The 20,336-nt window shown below is 35.6% G+C and overlaps 1 protein-coding gene across 1 annotated transcript in view; it reads left to right on the forward strand.

Moving 5' to 3' along the window:
* The window catches only part of VPS8 (VPS8 subunit of CORVET complex), a 308,471-nt gene that overhangs the window by 19,922 nt on the left and 268,213 nt on the right, over positions 1 to 20,336 (forward strand). Inside the window, 6 exon segments of the mRNA XM_032630703.1 lie at positions 4,543 to 4,636; positions 9,051 to 9,083; positions 10,031 to 10,085; positions 13,581 to 13,586; positions 18,375 to 18,499; positions 19,245 to 19,331. Of these exon segments, the coding sequence (XP_032486594.1) occupies positions 4,543 to 4,636; positions 9,051 to 9,083; positions 10,031 to 10,085; positions 13,581 to 13,586; positions 18,375 to 18,499; positions 19,245 to 19,331 (400 nt within the window).

Consider the following 20,336-nt stretch of genomic DNA (forward strand, 5'->3'; position numbering starts at 1 on the left):
AATGTCCTGTAAATATCAATTAAATCTGTCTGGTCCATTGTGTCATTTAAAGCTTCTGTTTCCTTATGTATTTTCATTTTGGATGATCTGTCCATTGGTGTAAGTGAGGTGTTAAACTGTCCCACTATTATTGTGTTACTGTCAATTTCCTCTTTTATAGCTGTTAGCAGTTGCCTTATGTATTGAGGTGCTCCTATGTTGGGTGCATATATATATTTATAATTGTTATATCTTCTTCTTGGATTGATCCCCTGATCATTATGTAGTGTCCTTCCTTGTCTCTTTTAACATTCTTTATTTTAAAGTCTATTTTATCTGATATGAGTATTGCTACTCCAGCTTTCTTTTGATTTCCGTTTGCATGAAATATCTTTTTCCATCCCCTCACTTTCGGTCTGAGTGTCCCTGCATCTGAAGTGGGTCTCTTGTAGACAGCAAATATATGGGTCTTGTTTTTGTATCCATTCAGCCAATCTGTGTCTTTTGGTGGGAGCATTTAATCCATTCACGTTTAAGGTAATTATCGATATGTACGTTCCTATGACCATTTTCTTAATTGTTTTGGGTTTGTTATTGTAGATACTTTTCTTCTCTTGTGTTTCCCACTTAGAGAAGTTCCTTTAGCATTTGTTGTAGAGCTGGTTTGGTGGTGCTGAATTCTCTTAGCTTTTGCTTGTCTGTAAAGCTTTTGATTTCTCCATCGAATCTGAATGAGATCCTTGCCGGGTAGAGTAATCTTGGTTGTAGGTTCTTCCCTTTCATCACTTTAAGTATATCATGCCACTCCCTTCTGGTTTGTAGAGTTTCTGCTGAGAAATCAGCTGTTAACCTTATGGGAGTTCCCTTGTATGTTATTTGTTGTTTTTCCCTTGCTGCTTTCAATAATTTTTTTTGTCCTTAATTTTTGCCAGTTTGATTACTGTGTGTCTCGGCATTTTTCTCCTTGGGTTTATCCTGTATGGGACTCTCTGCACTTCCTGGACTTGGGTGGCCATTTCCTTTCCCATGTTAGGGAAGTTTTCGACTATAATCTCTTAAAATATTTTCTCTGGTCCTTTCTCGCTCTCTTCTCCTTCTGGGACCCCTATAATGTGAATGTTGTTGCGTTTAATGTTGTCCCAGAGGTCTCTTAGGCTGTCTTCATTTCTTTTCATCTTTTTTCTTTATTCTGTTCCACAGCAGTGAATTCCACCATTCTGTCTTCCAGGTCACTTGTCTGTTCTTCTGCCTCAGTTATTCTGCTGTTCCTTCTAGTGTAGTTTTCATTTCAGTTATTGTATTGTTCATTTCTGTTTGTTTGTTCTTTAATTCTTCTAGGTCTTTGTTAAACATTTCTTGCATCTTCTCAATCTTTGCCTCCATTCTTTTTCTGAGGTCCTGGATCATCTTCACTATCATTATTCTGAATTCTTTTTCTGGAAGGTTGCCTATCTCCACTTCATTTAGTTGTTTTTCTGGAGTTTTATCTTGTTCCTTCATCTGGTACATAGCCCTCTGCCTTTTCATCTTGTCTATCTTTCTGTGAATGTGGTTTTTGTTCCACAGGCTGCAGGATTGTAATTCTTCTTGCTTCTGCTGTCTTCCCTCTGCGTGATTCTTTGATATATGTATATATTGTGAAATGATTACCACAGAAGGGTTACTTATCACCTCACATAATTGCCTGTTTTTTGTTTTTGCAGTGAGAACATCTAAGATCTACTCTCTTAGCAACTTTCAAGTATATAACACAGTGTTGTTATAGTCACCATGCTGTATATTAGATCCCCAGAACTTACTCATATTAAAACTGGAAGTTTATACCCTTTGACCAGCATCTCTGTATTTCCCTCTGCCCCTGGATGTCACTATTTTAGTCTGTCTTTCTGTGAGTTTGGCTTTTTAAAATTCCACTATAAGTGAGATCATACAGTATTTGTCCTGCTCTGTCTGACTTATTTCTTGTAGCATAATGCCCTCAAGGTCCATCAGTGTTGTCACAAATGGCAGGATTTCCTTCTTTCTCATGGCTGAATAATATTCCATTGTGTGTGTGTGTGTGTGTGTGTGTGTGTGTGTATGTGTGTATGTATGTGCATACACATCTGTATCCATTCATCTGTAGATGGACATTTAACTTAGGTTGTTTCCGTATCTTGGCTATTTTGCATAATGCTGTAGTGAACATACGAGTGCAGGTATCTCTTTGAGATAGTGATTTTGTTTCCTTTGAATATACAACCCAGAAGTGGGATTGCTGGATCACATGGTAGTTCTAGTTTTAATTTTTTGAGGGACCTCCATGCTATTTTCCATAGTGACTGCACCAGTTTACATTCCCACCAACAGTGTCTGGGGATTCCTTTTTCTCTGTATCCTCACAAATGCTTATCTTTTATTTTTTTGATAATAGCCATACTAATGGATATGAGATGATATCTCATTGTGGTTTTCATATGCATTTCTCTGATGATTAGTGATGTTGAGCACATTTTCATGTACCTGTTGGCCATCTGTTATGTTCCTTGGAAAAATGCCTATTTAGGTCCTCTGCGCATTTTTTTACTCAGATCGTTTTTTGCTCTTGAGTTATAAGTGTTCTTTATATATTTTGGTTATTCACCCCTTATGGGGTTAATGGTTTGCAGATATTTTTTCCTATTCCATAGGTTGCCTTTTCATGTTTTGATTGTTTCTTTAGCTGTGCAGAAGCTTTTTAGTTTGATGTAGTCCCATTTATATATATTATATGTATATCTGCTTTTGTTGCTTGTGTTTTTGGTTCCATACATAACCAAAAAATTGCTGCCAGTACCACTGTCAAGGAGGTTTTTCCCTTTGTTTTTTTCTAAGAGCTTTGTGGTTTCAGGTCTTATGTTTAAGTATTTAATCTGTTTAATCTTTGTGAGTGGTATAAGGTAAGGGTACAGTTTCATTCTTCTGCATGTGATTACCTAGTTTTCCTAGCACCGTTTATTGGAGAGAATATTCTTTCCTTATTGAGTGCTCTTGGCTCCTTTGTCAAATATTAGTTGACAATATATGCAAGTGGTTATTTCTGGGCTCTCTGTTTTGTTCGTTGATCTATGTGTCTTTTATAATGCCAGTACCATCCTGTTTTGATTACTGTAGCTTGAAATAGAGTTTGAAATCAGAAAGTGTGATGCCTCCAGCTTTGGTCTTCTTTCTCAAGGTTACTTTGATTTGGATCAGTTGTGTTTCTATAAACTAACAATGAAATATATAAAAAAGTAATAAAAATCTCATTTACAATGGCATCAGAAGCAATAAAATACTTAGGAATAAGTTTAGGAACAAGGAGGTGAACGAGCTGTACACAGAAAATTATAATAATTGATGAATGAAATTAAAAACACAAATGGAAAGGTATCCCATGTTCATGGATTAATTAAAATGTTCATACTACCCACAGCCATGTATAGATTCAGTGCAATCCCTATCAAAATTTCAATAACAAATTTTTTCACAGAAAAAACAATCCTAAAATTTGTATGGAACCATTATAACGTAAATGTTTTGGATGATTTGGTCACTACCTGCTTAAAAGCTGTGGTGTCTTCTTTTTGCCTGCATAGTAATGTCAGAACTGCTTTGCATGGCATCAGTCTGAACCCTGCTTACCATTTTGACATAATCTCTGAGCACTCCCACTCCTGTCCTCCTGGTCCATGCCTTTTGTGTACTTACATTCTCCACACACTGTGCACCATTACATCTTCACATTATTACTTGTGCTTTTATGTTGTCTGACAGACTCCTAGTTATCTATCAAGGCCAGCTCAGATGCCTTTTCTTTTCTATAGCTCTCCCTAATAGCTCCCTAATAAACAGGATTAAACTCATTTCATTTCTGTAGTGCTTTATTTATTTTTCTTTTCTAACATTTATCCTTTAATTTAAGAGTGAGTTACTCATTAGTCCCTCTAGCTAGGATATGAGGTCCTTGAGAGTAGGAGCTTTGACCTTCTTATTTTTGTATCCCCAGAGCATACGTTTAGTCACATAGGGTAGGTGTTCAATGTTTGGTAAAAGTTAAATTATTTTTTGTACAGTGATGAGTAGGTTAAGTGAAAGGAGCATCAGAGAATGAGTAATGAGTAGGGAATTTGAGGCAGTTGGTTGGACAATGAGAGGGTCGTTATAGACAACGGGAGGGCAAGAAAGGTGGCAAAGGTGGAAGGCAGGTAGAGGTAATGTAGACATGTGAGCAGGGGTGCTCTATAGGCAACCTTCTGATGAGTAGCAGAACCTCTTGCTGTATTTCTTAAGGTGGGCAAGAAACAGGTTGAATCAGTGAAAAAGAAATGGTGGCTTTATTCATTTTCCTGCTTGTGCTTCTCTGAGGCTCAGGGTGGATTCAGTACATTTTAACGTGAGACTGTTAGACTTTATACCTCTTTGCAAACCAGAGCTAACAAAGTAATACAGTGTTTTATGCTTTTCTCATTTTTATTTTTTCTTCTTTCAAAGTTTTAAAGACCCTGCCTCTTCAATTTTTTTTTCCAATTCTTAAACATTTTCCTTTTTTTTTTTCTTTTTAAGAAAGAAGAAATTACCTGATTCTTTTTCACTGCATGGATCAGTTATGCGACATTCACTTTTGAAGGGAATTTCTGCCCAAATAGTGTCTGCAGCTGTAAGTATTTTGTTCTCTTCCCCCAACTTTATAACCTGCAATGGCATAATGAAGTAGGAATGAGCATAAAACAAAGCATAGCACTTCTCTTGGCCCGAGGCTTAAGAAAAATAGAATCTGGCTTTCGTGGGTTTTGTGTGATTATTTTTGACTCATAAGACATAGCTATACATCTTGACATAGAAATTAGTGCAGCCATGAAATAAAGGTCTGCCCAGAGTCTCGGGTGTGCCTAAATGAAATATGGCAGCAAGCCTAAAAGAAACACTATCTGCTTTTTCTTTAAATTCCTTTTCAGTTTAGTTGCCGTCTTGTGTATTTGGTTGAGGTAGAGTGCTTGTTTTTTTTAGTCTTTTCATATGGAGAAATGATTGATCAGAATCTTTTACAACTGAGTGATTTTTTTATAATTCACAAAAGTCTTTTCATGTACCTTATTTCATATACTCTTACAACTTTGAAAGTAGGGAGAGCCATATCCTATTTTACAAATGAGAAGACAGGCTCAGAGAGGTGACATTAACTTGTGTTACGTCATTGGGTTAGGAGATAGCAGAGCAGTTACTCAAAATTGGGGTTTTTGGCTCCCAAGTCTAGTGCTTCTTTGTTGTGAAATGAGGGTGGTATTGGTGAATGTGGCCAGTGTATAATAGCTGGAACAGAATATCTGTGTCTTTTTTGAAAATGATTTAGAGTACTGTGTTAAGTGCAGAAATATTTAATAGTCCATCAAGACAATAGATGCTGCTTCGGGTATGTTTTATCAAACTTTCCTTTGGCCTCAAGGCCTGTAGTTTTACGCAGACTTTCAGTTTTGGTTTTATGAATTCAGTATATAGGTTCTGTAAATAATAATAGTAATAATAATGATGATGATGACAGATTCATACCCCAGGAACTTTGATATGTTTTTATGTTCTTTTCCTGGAGTTTAATTGGTATTTTGCATATTCAGTTTGGACAAAGTTTTGATTTTTCACAAGGGTAAGAGATTGATACAGAAGTGGCATTATGACACCATAACCACATTGTAATCTTCAGGTTTATTAGAGAAAGCGCTTATTGCAGAAACCAAACCAAACCAAACACAAAAAACACACACAAACCCCCCCCCACCGAAAACAACAACCAAAACCCCCCCCAAAGAAACATTAAAAAAGAAAGAAAGAAAAAGTGTTCTCTGCGGGCAGTTGGTATACCCTGACCCAGCTCATATATCATGAAGTCAATTTAAATAGAGAGATAGTCAAGCAATGGAGGAAACCTGGGCAATTGTCCTTCCTCTTGTAGGTGGAGAGTAGCTCATATTTTCTAGAATGGGAACCACCTGTTGAGGATTACATTTCCATGACGTTTTCTGAATTTAATCCTGATGTAGGTGATGAAATTCATTCCTTTCAAAATCAAGATGAACCAGAACAGTCATTTGACCCACCTGTGCAGTTTTAAAAATATTTTGAATAATGGAGACTGAACTAAAACTCAGACATTGAACAATGATTAGATAAATCTGTTATTTAAAAGGGTTTCTCCTTTCTCTTGAAGAGGAGGGAAAAATTGTAATAAATCCCAGAGTGTTTGCATTCTGTTCTTATTTCATTGCCATGGCTGAGCTCCTTTGGTATGTTAAAATGAAAACTGCTTTTCTTGTGACAGTCTTCATACTCTGCTTTCCTAATTTTGGATTACCAGCTCAATTTAAATTGTATGCTTTTCTGTGATGGTTGGTTTATTAACATGTAAAGCTAGTTATATTTTGGGGTTTCTCTCCTGAATGGCTGTTCAGTAATGCTTTCAGCCATGTGGATAGTGATGTTATTTAGGGCTGCCTAAGGCGTTGATCATCATGGCCTTGTAGTCTGTGCCTGGAGAACACTTAGGAGAGATGAAACTTTTGGAGTTGTGAACCTCATTGTTTAATTTTGGAATCCTCCTCAAAGTAATATGACGTGACTATATTTAAAATGCACTACCAAACGTAAAATAGATAGCTAGTGGGAAGCAGCCGCATAGCACAGGGAGATCAGCTCGGTGCTTTGTGACCAGCTAGAGGGGTGGGATAGGGAGGGTGGGAGGGAGGGAGATGCAAGAGGGAAGAGATATGGGAACATATGAATATGTATAACTGATTCACTTTGCTATAAAGCAGAAACACACCATTGTAAAGCAATTATACTCCAATAAAGATGTTAAAAAATGGATTCAAATTAATTTTAAAGCATATTTATCATTTTATGATCACTTAAGATAACGGGGATACCTTGGCATAGTGTTTTTGCAAAATGTGTCCATTGTATAAGAATCTCCTAGGATACTTATGAAAATACAGATTCCTGGGCACCATCCCAGACCTACTGAATTGGAATCTAGTTCTAGCAGTGTAGCTAGGGATTTGCATTTTAACGGGTATCCCAGGTGATTCTAACGCGCGTGGCTTTTGAGAATCACTATCCTAAGATGCCGTAACACCAGCACTAAAATTCTATTCATAGATCCTCTAAGTTGCTTCCCATATCTGTGGGTTTTAGCTTTGAAAGTTAGCTGACTTCTGATTGCATTTTTCAGGTTCCATTTTGAATATAGTTTATGTTCTTCATCTGCTGGCTCATTCTTTTTCCCTGTCCAGGACACAAATCAATCATTTATCAAATATTTGTTGCATGTTTCTTTATTGTTCAGCATTATGTTAGGCATCCTTTACACACACACATGCACACACAGTTGAGTATATCCTACTCTCCAGAACGTTGTACATAGCAGCGTTGGTGATTGTTCTTCCTCATAGTTCCATGCCCTGGTGTAAGTATTTTAGGTTAGTTCCTGGGAAGCTCTGTAAAGTTGGATATAATAGATTCTGCCTTCTGAGAGATTATAATAATGAATTGAGCACACTGACAGGGACAGACAGAAAAGAAATACAGAAGTGATCCAAAGAGCCTGGTCTGGGAATGGAAACCCTGAGTTTTAGACATAGTCTACCACTTCCTGAATAACTGTGGGCAAGTCAATTTAAGCTCTTTGAAACTTAATCTGAATCTTAAGAATCTTAATCTGTTTTCTTAATCTGGAAAATCAGAATAATACTACTTGTTTGATCCATCTATCCTGGTTTGAGTATCAAATAATGTGATAAATGCATTTGAAAGCTCTTTGCTACTACAGTTCTAATCATTGAAAGCCCTTGTTATTATTGAAAGCTACAGAAGTACCAAATATTAGTAGACACCCTTACATTTTTAGGATATTTTACATTTAATTTGATCCTCAGGACAACTCATGGCGGTAGCTAGGGCAGTGTTTGCCTTTTCCACAAACAGGTAAGGGGACTAATACTCAGAAGGGTTAGGTGGCTGTGCCGAGGTCACACAGTCACTGGTAAGGAGCTGGCACTAGCACTTAAGTTTTGATTTTCTTATTCTGACTGAATATACCCTGCTCTGGCTTTTATTTATTTATTTTTATTTTAAAAATTATTTTATTTCTTTTTGCCTTTCATTTAAAATTTTTTTTAACATCTTTATTGGAGTATAATTGCTTTACAATGGTGTGTTTCTGCTGTATAACAGAGTGAATCAGCTATACATATACATGTATCCCCATATCTCCTCCCTCTTGCATCTCCTTCCCTCGCACCCTCCCTATCCCACCCCACTAGGTGGTCATAAAGCACCAGCTGATCTCCCTGTGCTGTGCGGCTGCTTCCTACTAGCTATCTATTTTACATTTGGTAGTGTATATATGTCCATGCCACTCTTTCACTTCATCCCAGCTTACTGTTCCCCCTCCCCGCCTCCTCAAGTCCATTCTCTACGTCTGCGTCTTTATTACTGTCCTGCCCCTAGTTTCATCAGAACCATTTTTTTTTTTCTTTTAGATTCCATATATATGTGTTAGCATACGGTATTTGTTTTTCTCTTTCTGACTTCACTCTGTATGACAGACTGTAAGTCCATCCACCTCACTACAGATAACTCAATTTCGTTTCTTTTTATGGCTGATGGTTTTTATTTAGGGGTTATTTTATAATCTGCTGGGTAGGAAGCTCCTACTTAGAGGAAGAATGTCTTTAGTATATGTTTCCGTTTTTAAAATCTTTATGTACTCTTACCATTGTGACCCATAGTACTTATAGTTTATTTACATTATTGAAAATAGAATCTCTTTCCTCTCTCTTTCCCTTTACATTTTCATTTATAATCAGTACCCTTCCTGAAACGGTAAAAGAAAACAATCTACTCTTGTGCTCTTTATATTTTGTTGGTATATACAACTTTTGTAGTTTCTCTTATTTGGGGGCAAAAATGACGGTTCTACCTCTTGTCTGAATTGTATATGTAAAGAGAGGGCCTTATACCATTTTCTGCTTAAAAATGGGAATGTCTTTTCAAATACTTTTTTTTAAAATTTTATTTAGGACAAAGTAGATGCTGGCTTGCCTACAGCAATTGTAAGTATACTTTAAATCCTTTAAAGGTAAGCTTTCTATTTGATCAGGTTTTCTTAGATTTATTCTTCCGATATTCAAAGTTATTACATAAATTTTGTGATAATTAATTCATGTCATTTACTGCCAGTAATCAGGTTTAAAATTTGTCCGTGTTGAATGTTCTCATTCTTTCTATTTTCAGTTTTCTTTTTTTGTTTTGTTTTTTAAGAAAAATAATGATTAGCCTTTTCCCAATTTATTTATATGTGGTGCTACCCTGCCCAAGTATATTTGCTCCTTCTGACTTGGCCTCGCTTTGGTTATAGGGAGTGGAAAACAGTGTTTGGTAAAATCACTTTGTGGTAAATAGTACATTTAACAGCTCTGAACTCCATTGCCAAGCCTGCCAAATAGTAAATCTGTGGAGTGATTATAGAGAACTGGGGGATATTGAAAGCACACTAGTGCCCTCTTTTCTATTTTCAACTATTTCCAGCTGCCTCCTGTAGCTTTCTTATTAGATAGTCAATTGGTGAGGAAGTGGGCTGGGTTTTGAGTATTTCTGGTGCCTTTTGGCTCTTGTGAATAAGCTGCAGAAGGGCTTTCTTGTCCCTTTCCCACACTCGTAGGAGGCTCTTGGTTGGGTAGCATAAGTGCCTCTTACTTTGTGTGGACCCCTGAATTTTTCAAAAAATTGCTTTAGAGGAAGTTAAGTGACATGTTTTTGCCTATAATGTTGAACATATGATATTTTAATATTGTTACCCTTAGAGTAAATTTAGAGGGATTCCCAGAAATAAGATGTTCTGAGTTTCATTTCCTGTTTTGCCTCCTAGATGAAATTTTCCTTATTTATAATAGTTGGTATGTTATCTGGTGCCTAGAGGAAAGAAAACCAGCAAATTCAATTCTGATTATTTCAAGATCCTTGTAATGTCTTAAAATGTAATCTTCTCTTTTGTTCTCAGGCAGTGTCGAGTCTGATAGCAGTGGGTACATCTCATGGATTGGCTTTAATATTTGGTAAATTTTCTAACTACTTTCCTTATTTTAAATATTAAGTATTTGGGTTTTTTTAAATAATGTCTTTTAAATCACAGTTTATATAGTAAACTTAATTTTTTTGAAAAAAGCCAGAAAAACTTGAAAAGTAGCAGTCAGCATTTTTATAGTTAAAAATTACTTGACTCAGCTTCATTTTGTTGCTCATTGCAAGTTTATTTTCTTCTTTATGAATTTATAAGCTATCATATCATATCTTTTGACTCTCTGCAGACCTAGACAAAAAGGATATAAAGTTGAGAGGTTGTCATTTTTGTCTTCCTCTGGTTTGTGGTGGTGCTAATGTTTTATTCTAAATCATATCTGAGTAGTAGGTATTTGAAAAGATCTTCAGGGAAAGAGATTCCCAGGCTTTCTCAGTAATTTTCAGTAACTCTTACTGACAGTGTTTTTTTTCATTTACATTGTAAATCCCTCTAAACAGAAAAATTTTTAGCCCATAATTACTTTCTTTTTTTGGTTGAGAAGAGAACTTAGCTAGTTTTATTTGTATGGTAGGTGATAGTCCTATTTTCTCATTTTCTTTTCCTACGTGAGACTAAATAAACCTAGTTTTAATCTTTCTTTGCTTTTGCATTCAATACTATGAGCAGAACATTTTGTTCTGTTTACTTAAAAACTACTAGATAATATTTTCCTGTCATTTTTAGTGTTCTCTATGGATCTTAAGTCTTTTGCAACTTTCTTAAATGGAATTCCTGATGACACTGTATTTTGGTAAGGACTCTACAGGATATTGTGTAAGGATTACCTGGGAAGACCTTAATAGCAGAACCACAGTTTGATCTCTGTGGGCCTTGCATTTTTATTTATCGTATGAGTGAATAACTAGTTATTTTCCCTTGTTTTTGAACAATTTGACTTCCTATTTATAAATTTTCCATTATGCCAAAAGCCTTATTTATCTGTGTTTTTAACAACTAGTCTTTTCAAAGGCGATTGATATAAATAATAAAGTTTTTTTGTCTGGGGATGAGAAGAATGGAAACAAAAATATAATTCTCTTGAGAGAACTTCAGAATTGATTCTTTAAACAATAATTTTTTCTTATTCCGTAATATGTGTTCGTAATAAAATATTTAGGTGAGCAAAAGGTTGAAGATACACCAAATTCTGCCATCCAGGAATAATTCCTAACATTTCTGTATAATCTTTTTTCCTGTACATGTGTGTATATATATGTACACACCCCCAAATGTGATCATGTTAATTTGTAACTTGCATTTTCATTATAATGAACATCTTTCCATGTGATTATTAGTCATCTGTAACATAATTTTTTCTGTATTATTAGGTTTTTTTTTTTAATTGAAGTATGATCGATTTGCAGTGTTGTGTTTCTGGTGTACATCAAAGCGATTCAGTTTATATATATATTTATATATTCTTTTTCATATTCTTTTCCATTATGGTTTATTACAAGATATTGAATATAGTTCCCTATGCTATACAGTAGAACCTTGTTGTTTATCTATGTTATATATGGTGGTTTGTATCTGCTAATCCCAAACTTCTAATTTACTCCTCCCCCTCTCCTTTGGTAACCATGAGTTTGTTTTCTATGTCTGTGATTCTGTTTCTGTGTAACATCATTTTTAATGGCCACATTTTACTTAATCGTTTCCTACTATAAGACATTTAGGTTGTTTCTAACCAAAAAGTAGAGTGATGAACATCTTTGTAACTGCATTTTTGTGCACATGATTATTTGCTTAGGACAAATTCCTAAAAGTGGGCTTGCGGAGGTCAGGGTATGAACATTTTAAACACTTCTGATGTATACTGCCTAACTGTCTTCTAGAAAGTTTTACCAGCTTGCTCTCCTATCACGTGTAGGAATGCTTGTTTTCCTATGAGGGCATAGTTGGTATCAGATTGATAGAATTCTGGGAAAGGATCTTCATAGGACTTTTAGTTCAATCCCCTTATTTACATATGAGGTGATTGAGAACCAGAGAGGTTAAGTGACATGTACAGAGCCAAATTCAGAATCAAGGAATATTGAATCCTAAGATCAGTACATTTCCGCACTTCCAAGCAGTTCTCCAGTTCTGAGAGAAAAGGAGGCAAATTGCAAGATATATAAAGGAAAGAATGGAAGAACTAAGATGAATGAGGATAAAATATAATGTACGTGTTTATCTGTCAGCAGAATACATGTTTATTTTTGTTCCCACTTACCAGTACTCACTTTTCTTCAACTATCTGCTTTAATATCCCTTCCTTACCGCAAGGTTATAAGAATATGTGCCTGCTTATAATCAAATCCATGCAGAGCTTACTGCAACAAATTAAAATGAAGTCTTTTAGGGCTTCCTTGGTGGCGCAGTGGTTGAGAGTCCACCTGCTGATGCAGGGGACATGGGTTCGTGCCCCGGTCCGGGAAGATCCCACATGCCGCGGAGTGGCTAGGCCTGTGAGCCATGGCTGCTGAGCCCGCGTGTCCGGAGCCTGTGCTCCGCAATGGGAGAGGCCACAACAGTGAGAGGCCCACATACCGCAAAAAAAAAAAAAAAAAGATGAAGTCTTTTAAAATAAAAACTAACAGAGAAGAAGAGTTTATTGTCTTTCATTACTGTCTTAATTTTCTTGGACCTGCTTTCTAATTTTTTTAGACCCCAGCAACTTTCTTGTAGATTTGATGAAATAATAATCTTTCATTACAGTCTCATGAAAAAGAAAGTACGCCATAATGAACATTTTGAGAAAGGATCATAATATTCTAGTTAGGCTTTGGATTTTTAATCATGCAGTTAATAAATTTTACTCATTTTTGTGGGAATCAGATATTTGGACAATGAGTTTTAATAAATGGATTTAAATTTGCTTGAAAGCCAGGAAAAAAATAGCAGAGTAATAATACTATGAAGTAGAGATCTGGGTTAAATCTGATCTTTTAAACATCTTTGTTGATCATAGGAAAAAGTGCAGAACTGTACTTGTTTAAGTACCATTAGATTCTCTTTGGAATAGAGGCCTGGGTCATTAAAATAGTAATCATTATAAGCTTCTTAAATGTCATGTAAATTGCCTTTTCTTATGGAATTATAGGTATATGGTATTTTTTATGTATCTTGGTTCTTACCTAAATTTAGGATCTCAAAAATTCGAATCTTAATAAAGATATCTCCCTATCCTAAGGCCCTTAGTTTTCCATTTTTGGGGTTGTTAGTATACTTTAGTAGATTATCTTTTGGAAATTGTTTTTGTTTTTATCAAGCTTAATGGACTTGGATTTACTGTGCTAAAATTTGGATATTATGCATTTTCTTTATTTCCATACCAATACCTAAATATAAATGCTAGATGTATCATTTAATCACATTTAGTATCATTCCTACAGATAACTAAAGTTTATCACTTATACTCTTGAAATTTTACCTGTCTTTTCTCTGAACTTTTGAACTGATTTCTTGCTTTTCTCTTTTTTTTGATCTTTTCCCCATGGATTCAAAGGAAAAGGTATAGTAATTTTGGTTTGCATGAGTGACTCTTTTTCTTTTGACCTTTTTAATGTTGAAAAAGAATGTTACTAGTTATAGTCAATGTCCTCTTATGAAATGCTTATTGAAAAGTTTTGAAATTAGTTAAAGTAGGGAATTGTTAAAAATTATAAATATATGCATATCTTTAATGTTTTATTTTAAATGAAAATAAATTAGTGAATATTGTTGTTAATCTTTTGGCATAGACCAAAACTGTTTCTTTGAGTTTGTATCTGCCAGTTGGACATCTGCAGCATCTTTTTTGGCATAAGCTGCATCAGTGATGGGTCATGCAAAATTTGTACTTTTAATTAAAAAAAGAGGTAAAAGCTTAGGCACCTGTGAATCAGTCGAGGTGTGCAAAATTTTAGATTTTCATAAAACTTCTTTTCAGTTTTCTGCAGTTGTCCATACGTTACTTCATGACAGTTAATTTAAAGCAACTCATCTTTACAAAGTTTTTCTAAAACATTCATTTAACTTTCATAGAAACAACAGCTCTTTCTTTTCCACTGTATTTCATCAGTTGACAATATTGTTTAATTACATTTTTAAAGTACAGTAGTATTCCAGTGGCATGAACAGGTTTGGAAATGAACACAACTGGCTTTTCGTAAGCATCTGAGTTCTAGAAAATAGCCAGTTAGCTGTGGGGAGTCAGTGTATCGTGGGCTTTAGTCAGTAAGTTTTATAGAGAGAATGGAGAACTTTAATTCTGTGTGTTTGTTAGATGGCGGTCAGGTAAAGTGCTTCTGCTGTTTTATGATCATTGATGAAAAATGTTTCCTAATAACTCTTTTCTTCTCCTTTGGTCTTAGAGAATATTTTAATAATGCACAAAGGAGTAGTATTGAAGAATGGTGAATACTGGCAATAAAAGTAGAGCTCTACACACATAATTAGATTTTGATTCCTTCTAGGATCTAGGTATTTCCTTCTCTGATGGTTTTTGGGATGTAGTTAAAACAAATTAGGGGTGAATAAATAGAGGATTAGATTAATTTTGGTATATGGAGAGCAGAAATTCTTGAAGTATGTACAAATTTAGATTTTATGGCTATTATAGACTTTATATGTTATTTATGGCTTTTCTTTGCTACTTAGCACATTACTCTTAAGCCTAGAATATGCTGAGATCTACCCTAAGTAAAGTGTACTGCGAAAGGTATACTAATAAAGACATAGATACAATTCATTGCACTACCAAATGGATGTGCTTTTTGTGGTATCTGGGCTTCGAGTTCTCTTAATTAATTGGTAAGCTATTTATTATCATTAATAATAATTCTTCGTAGGACTTTCTTGGTGGACCAGTGGTAAAGAATCCACCTTACAATGCAGGGGATGCGGGTTCAATCTCTGGTCAGGGAACTAAGATCCCACATGCCGCGGGGCAACTAAGCCCGCACGCCACAACTACTGAGCTCGAGCGCCTCAACTAGAGGCCGTGTGCCCCACACGACAGAGCCCATGAGCCCTGGAGCCTGTGTGCCACAACTAGAAAAGAGAAAACCTGAAAGCCACAACTAGAGAGACGCCTATGCACCACAAGGAAGAGCCCGCATGCCTCAACGAAGATCCTGCATGCCGAAACTAAGACCCAACTCGGCCAAAAAAAAAAAAATCTTAAAAAAATTCTTTGCATGTGTGCCATTGGATAGTTTTCATATTTTTCATAGGCATTTACAAAATTTAAGCTCTATGCCAACTCTGAAGTTTATAGGAAAAATGATAGTCTCATTTCATATTTCTTGCCCAGATCAAGAGCCCCATTGGAGGAGGAGAATGTGGAGAGCTCTGATTTTCACCTTTCTTGCTTCTGTCCAGGTCCTTTTGTTCTTTCCATGTAGCTTTAGAAATTAAGTTTTTGGAAGAGGTTTTAAGTTTGTCTTCACCAAATACCTTTCCCCAGAATTGTCTAGAAAAATCTGGACTACAGAATGTTCTTCTAGTAGAAGAAACCTCTTCAGTAAGACTCTGCTTTCTTCTTTCCACAGAAATTCTACCTTTTCTGATTTTAGTCTAAAATGTATAGCAAGTTTGTTAATATGGCACCATAAATATAGAATGTATAATGACAGCAGTAAGAATTGATAAGTATCTTTGTGGAGTTAAACTATGTTACATTTTATGTACTATTACCTCACAGCCACTCTACCTTATAAAGAGACATTATAAATATAATGAATACATTGTAAAAGTTAAGGACAAAAATTGACAATGTTTTCATTAACATAGTCCTGTGGGATGTAAATTTAATACATATTTCAGGAGTGACCAAGGCTGATAATTTGGTCCTTGTCTTAGCTAGTTTTTTAGTACACAGGACCCACAGTCAGGAAAGCAGAGTCAGGTTTGGGTTTTTAATGTAGAAGTTAGATGTGTCTTTTTCCTTCCCTCTTTTTTTCTCTATTTCCTTTTTCTTAATGGTACCCTTATTTTCTATTTTGTCATACTCCTTAATTCTCCTGTGCTTACTTTCCCTGAGTTATAAGAGTACTTAAATAGTATAATTTTAAAAATACATTTATTTATTTATTTATTTATGGCTGCATTGGGTCTTCGTTGATGCACGCGGGGTTTCTCTATTTGTGGTGAGCGGGGGGGGGGCTACTCTTCATTGCGGTGCATGGGCTTCTCATGGCGGTGGCTTCTCTTGTTGCGGAACACAGGCTCTAGGCATGCGGGCTTCAGTAGTTGTGGCACGTGGGCTCAGTAGCTGTGGCTTGCGGGCTCTAGAGCGCAGGCTCAGTAGCTGTGGTGCACAGGCTTAGTTGCTCTGCGGCATGTGGGATCTTCCCTCACCAGGGCTTGAACCTGTGTCCCCTGCATTGGCAGGCGGATTCTTAACCACTGTGCCACCGGGGAAGCCCAAATAGTCCAATTTAAAGTATGAACTTAGGTAAAGCAGGAAGCATTAGTTAGTGTCTTTAAGTATTGGTGGATCAGAGCTGTATAGAGTTTGGATCTCAAAACCGGGATTACAAAGGATCTCAGCAGGATGCTATTCAAACACTACTCTCCTAGAAGGCAGGTAGCCTGGGCTAAAGGGACTTCTTTTTGAGGCTGGTGTGGAATTTCTGTCTTTGTCCTCGTACTTTCAGCCCATTCGTTGGACTACTCGCATGACCCAAAGTGGTAGCATATATAGAAAATTGTTGCCCAACCACTGAATCTTGACAATTTGCAGAATAAGGTATATGGATAATCCACTAACTGTAAAGGTGGCTTTGACAAAATAAGAATCATGGAAAACACTATTTTACGCATGCAATTTAATAAAGCAAAATAAAATGTGATGTCATTTTTAGAGTCAGGAAAAAGGAAATTTTAATAACTTGGATTAAACTGGAGGAGGGAGGAAAGTGTATGTAAGGAAAATAATCTGTAATTGTAATCATTTTAGATTTGAGTAAACAGGACTTTTAAAATACATCAGACCTTGTATATTTATGAATTTTATTCCTTTTCTGATATTCATCTTGGAAGGCTAAGATCTAAAATGATTTCAGAAAACATCAAATATTTCCTGTGTGCTAGATAGAATACAGCCATTAATTGTGTCAGAACTCCTGGGGAGGTGGGGATTGCTATTTGAGCCTGCTTATGAACACAGAAAAATATTCTTACAGTAGTCACCTTGGATGGGCAAAAGGACTTACCTAGTATTATTCCCTACATTTGAGAATGAATGTCTTTAGGCTCTTTCTGATAACTAGATTTACCTTTATAGGAGGAAGATTTGCAAATGTGGCAGCTATTCAGATGATTGTCAGATGGCTTCTGTGTGCAAGGCAGCAGGCTAGGTATTCTGGGGATGTTAATTCACTCATGATCTCAGCCTTTAGGGAGGTCATAGTCTAAGAGTGAGAGTAAGATGTATTTACCTCTAAAAATTAGCACATAAGATAGTGAAGGGAAGCACAAAGAATTGCTGGGGGGAGTTAAGAGACCTCCTGATTGTGTAAGTATGGTAGTTTTTTTCCCCCTTAAACAGTTAAGTTTTGTAGGCATGCCTTCTTATGTTTAAATTTTTTATTTCATTGTTTTCAAGTGGGTACAATAATGAACTCTATATAATATAAAATAAGCATTGCCTAGGAGAAGCCCTAGAGGAATTTAATTATTAGATAATAAGGTTTAATAATATCTGAGTGCCTCCTGGAGAAATCAGAGGTGATTTCGGGCAAAATCCTTGCCCTTAAGTAACTTAATCTAGTAGAGATTTGAATTATTTGCTTTTAGCATATCAAATGTTGATGCTTGAAAATAATTTTCTTAAGCAGTTTAAACATACCCTGTGATTTTATTTATATTGTTCATTTGCCTGGTAAACCTTTTCTTCATGGATAATATAGTGTAAATTTCAGCCAACTCTAAATTAATAAATTTTGATTTTTGAAGTTTTAAAGCTACTTTAAAAGATGGTATTTCATGTAACCTTGCATCCTAAAAATAGCAAGAAATACAATTCTAGAATGAAAGTTAGTTTGTTCAAAGAGCTTTCGAAGGATTTTTTAACTTATTAGCAAGTTTTGCATTATGCTTCCTTGTAGTTATTGTTTTTTTCTGCTTTCTTAGTGCCTAATTCAATGCCCAGTGTCTAGTAGATGCTCAATAAATATATTTTAAGATGAATGTAACTTCATCGTTTGATTCTTTTGATACTTGCTACCTCAAAGTGTTTGAAAACAAGCCTATACTAAGTATATATTTATCCACACCTTCATTTCTTTCACTTGATTTTATCAATTGCTTTCTTTAGATCAGAATCAAGCTTTGCGACTCTGTCTGGGTAGCACTAGTGTTGGAGGTCAATATGGAGCCATCTCTGCCCTCAGTATCAACAATGACTGCTCACGACTTCTCTGTGGCTTTGCTAAAGGACAGGTAAATAGGAACTTTATTTTACCCATAAGACAATGTAAAATCAATTTTAAAAAATGTATTATCTCTAGATCAGTATCTCGAAGACTAAAACGTGTTATAAAGTGACATGTCTGTAGAGCTAACCTGAGTTTGCTTAGTCTGACTTTTGTCCAAATTTTTAAATATTGACTGAGCCAGAGTCTGTGATTTTTAATATCTTAATTCTTATGTCCATGCAAGTATATAGGTTTTATAAACCAACCAGGCTGTTATACAAAATTTACTTTCTTACTGTAGTGAGGATAATTGTTGTTGATTTTTAAGTACACTATATTCTGCTTTGAGTATTCTTATTACTGTGTTCCTAGATAACTATTTTGGTATTTCTTTTCCTTCTGAAACTGGCAGTAACTTTTGTTTCTTCTCTTCTTCTGACATATTAATTGGTTTGGCAGTAAGCCTTTCTATAATTTTTACCAGTGCTAAAGAGATTGACTCATTAAAGAAATTTCTTTTACCTCTCAGTAAAACAACAAGATTTAAAATCTGAAGGGAAAAGTAGGTTGGGCAGGATGAGGGGAGGATGAAGATGAAATAAAGGCCCCATGCTTTAGTGGATCTGCAACCTTTAGTTATGTTTTAACTTTATAGTTCTTTGTCTGCAATGTTTATAGACCAGGAATAGATTATTTCAGCCAAAAGCCAGGATACTTAAGTCCAAAAAAGAGCAATAAGTTTGTTTTTAAAGCATTTAGTTGTCTTATAGATCACTATGTGGGATTTGGCCAGTGGAAAACTTCTAAGATCAATAACAGATGCTCATCCTCCAGGAACAGCAATATTGCATATTAAGGTAAAGTCCTTATTTTCTTTTTCTAATAATCTTTATTATTATGCCTTTGTATCCATTTTTAAGTAGATTTCTTTATAAACAGAATCCTTGAAAGTGAACTTTTATTTGACTGGCCCAACAAGATGTTTTCCCAAGTTAAAACCAGAGATGGGCTGGCATGGTAACATTCAGCTATAAGTTGTATTGAAGTCTAGTAGATATAGCAGGGAAGAGAGTAAATTGATGTGATCCTGGACGAAAGCCTGGCAGCAAAGACAGGCAGTACCCTACTGAAAACCCATGTGCAGATTTTAAAAGGTCTTTTTACTTTGTTTAGTCCGCCAGGATTTTATTGCTGAGGCGGTGTGCTCTGTCACACTTTGTTGGGAATTACCTGAAGTTCAAGGCACCAATTGTGAAAGAACCAAGCTTTGCATTATGTTTAGAAACAAATCTGTTGGTTTATTTTCTTTCAGGCCTCCAAAGGAAAAGCATCAAGATTTGAATCTTGGCTTTCTCCTTACATGCCTGAAAATAATAAACCAACTTAGGTAACAGATTTCATTTATAAATGCAATGCGAACCTTGGTTTTTGTATGCTGTCAAGCCCATGTTCAGAAGTATAAAATGTACAGGACTATAACTAAGGAAGTCTAAAATCAGATCTTCTGGATTTTAACCATGTACACATTTGGTTACTTAGCTGTGCAGACCTCTCTTATCCATACACATTCTTTTTAAAGTCTGGTAGCATCTGGAGTCTATGTGTCTGCATCTCGGTTAGTTACATAAAAGTCTTTTGTGACAAAGCAGCATTGAAGCTTTTAGTTACAATGAAAACAACCAAGACAAGTAAAAGTAGAGAGAATTTCTCCTCTTTCTGAACATCATGGCAGTTTATCTTGACCTCTTTTCATATGGCATGAGCCAACCTCTAGTATGTTGTAGTTTGTGTTATGTCTTATCTCCTTTAGTAGATTGAGATCTTTGAAACCAGGATCTATTTCTCTTTAATTTTTGTGTGTT

Source organism: Phocoena sinus, chromosome 4 (genome assembly GCF_008692025.1).
Source record: "Phocoena sinus isolate mPhoSin1 chromosome 4, mPhoSin1.pri, whole genome shotgun sequence".
Taxonomy (NCBI): domain Eukaryota; kingdom Metazoa; phylum Chordata; class Mammalia; order Artiodactyla; family Phocoenidae; genus Phocoena; species Phocoena sinus.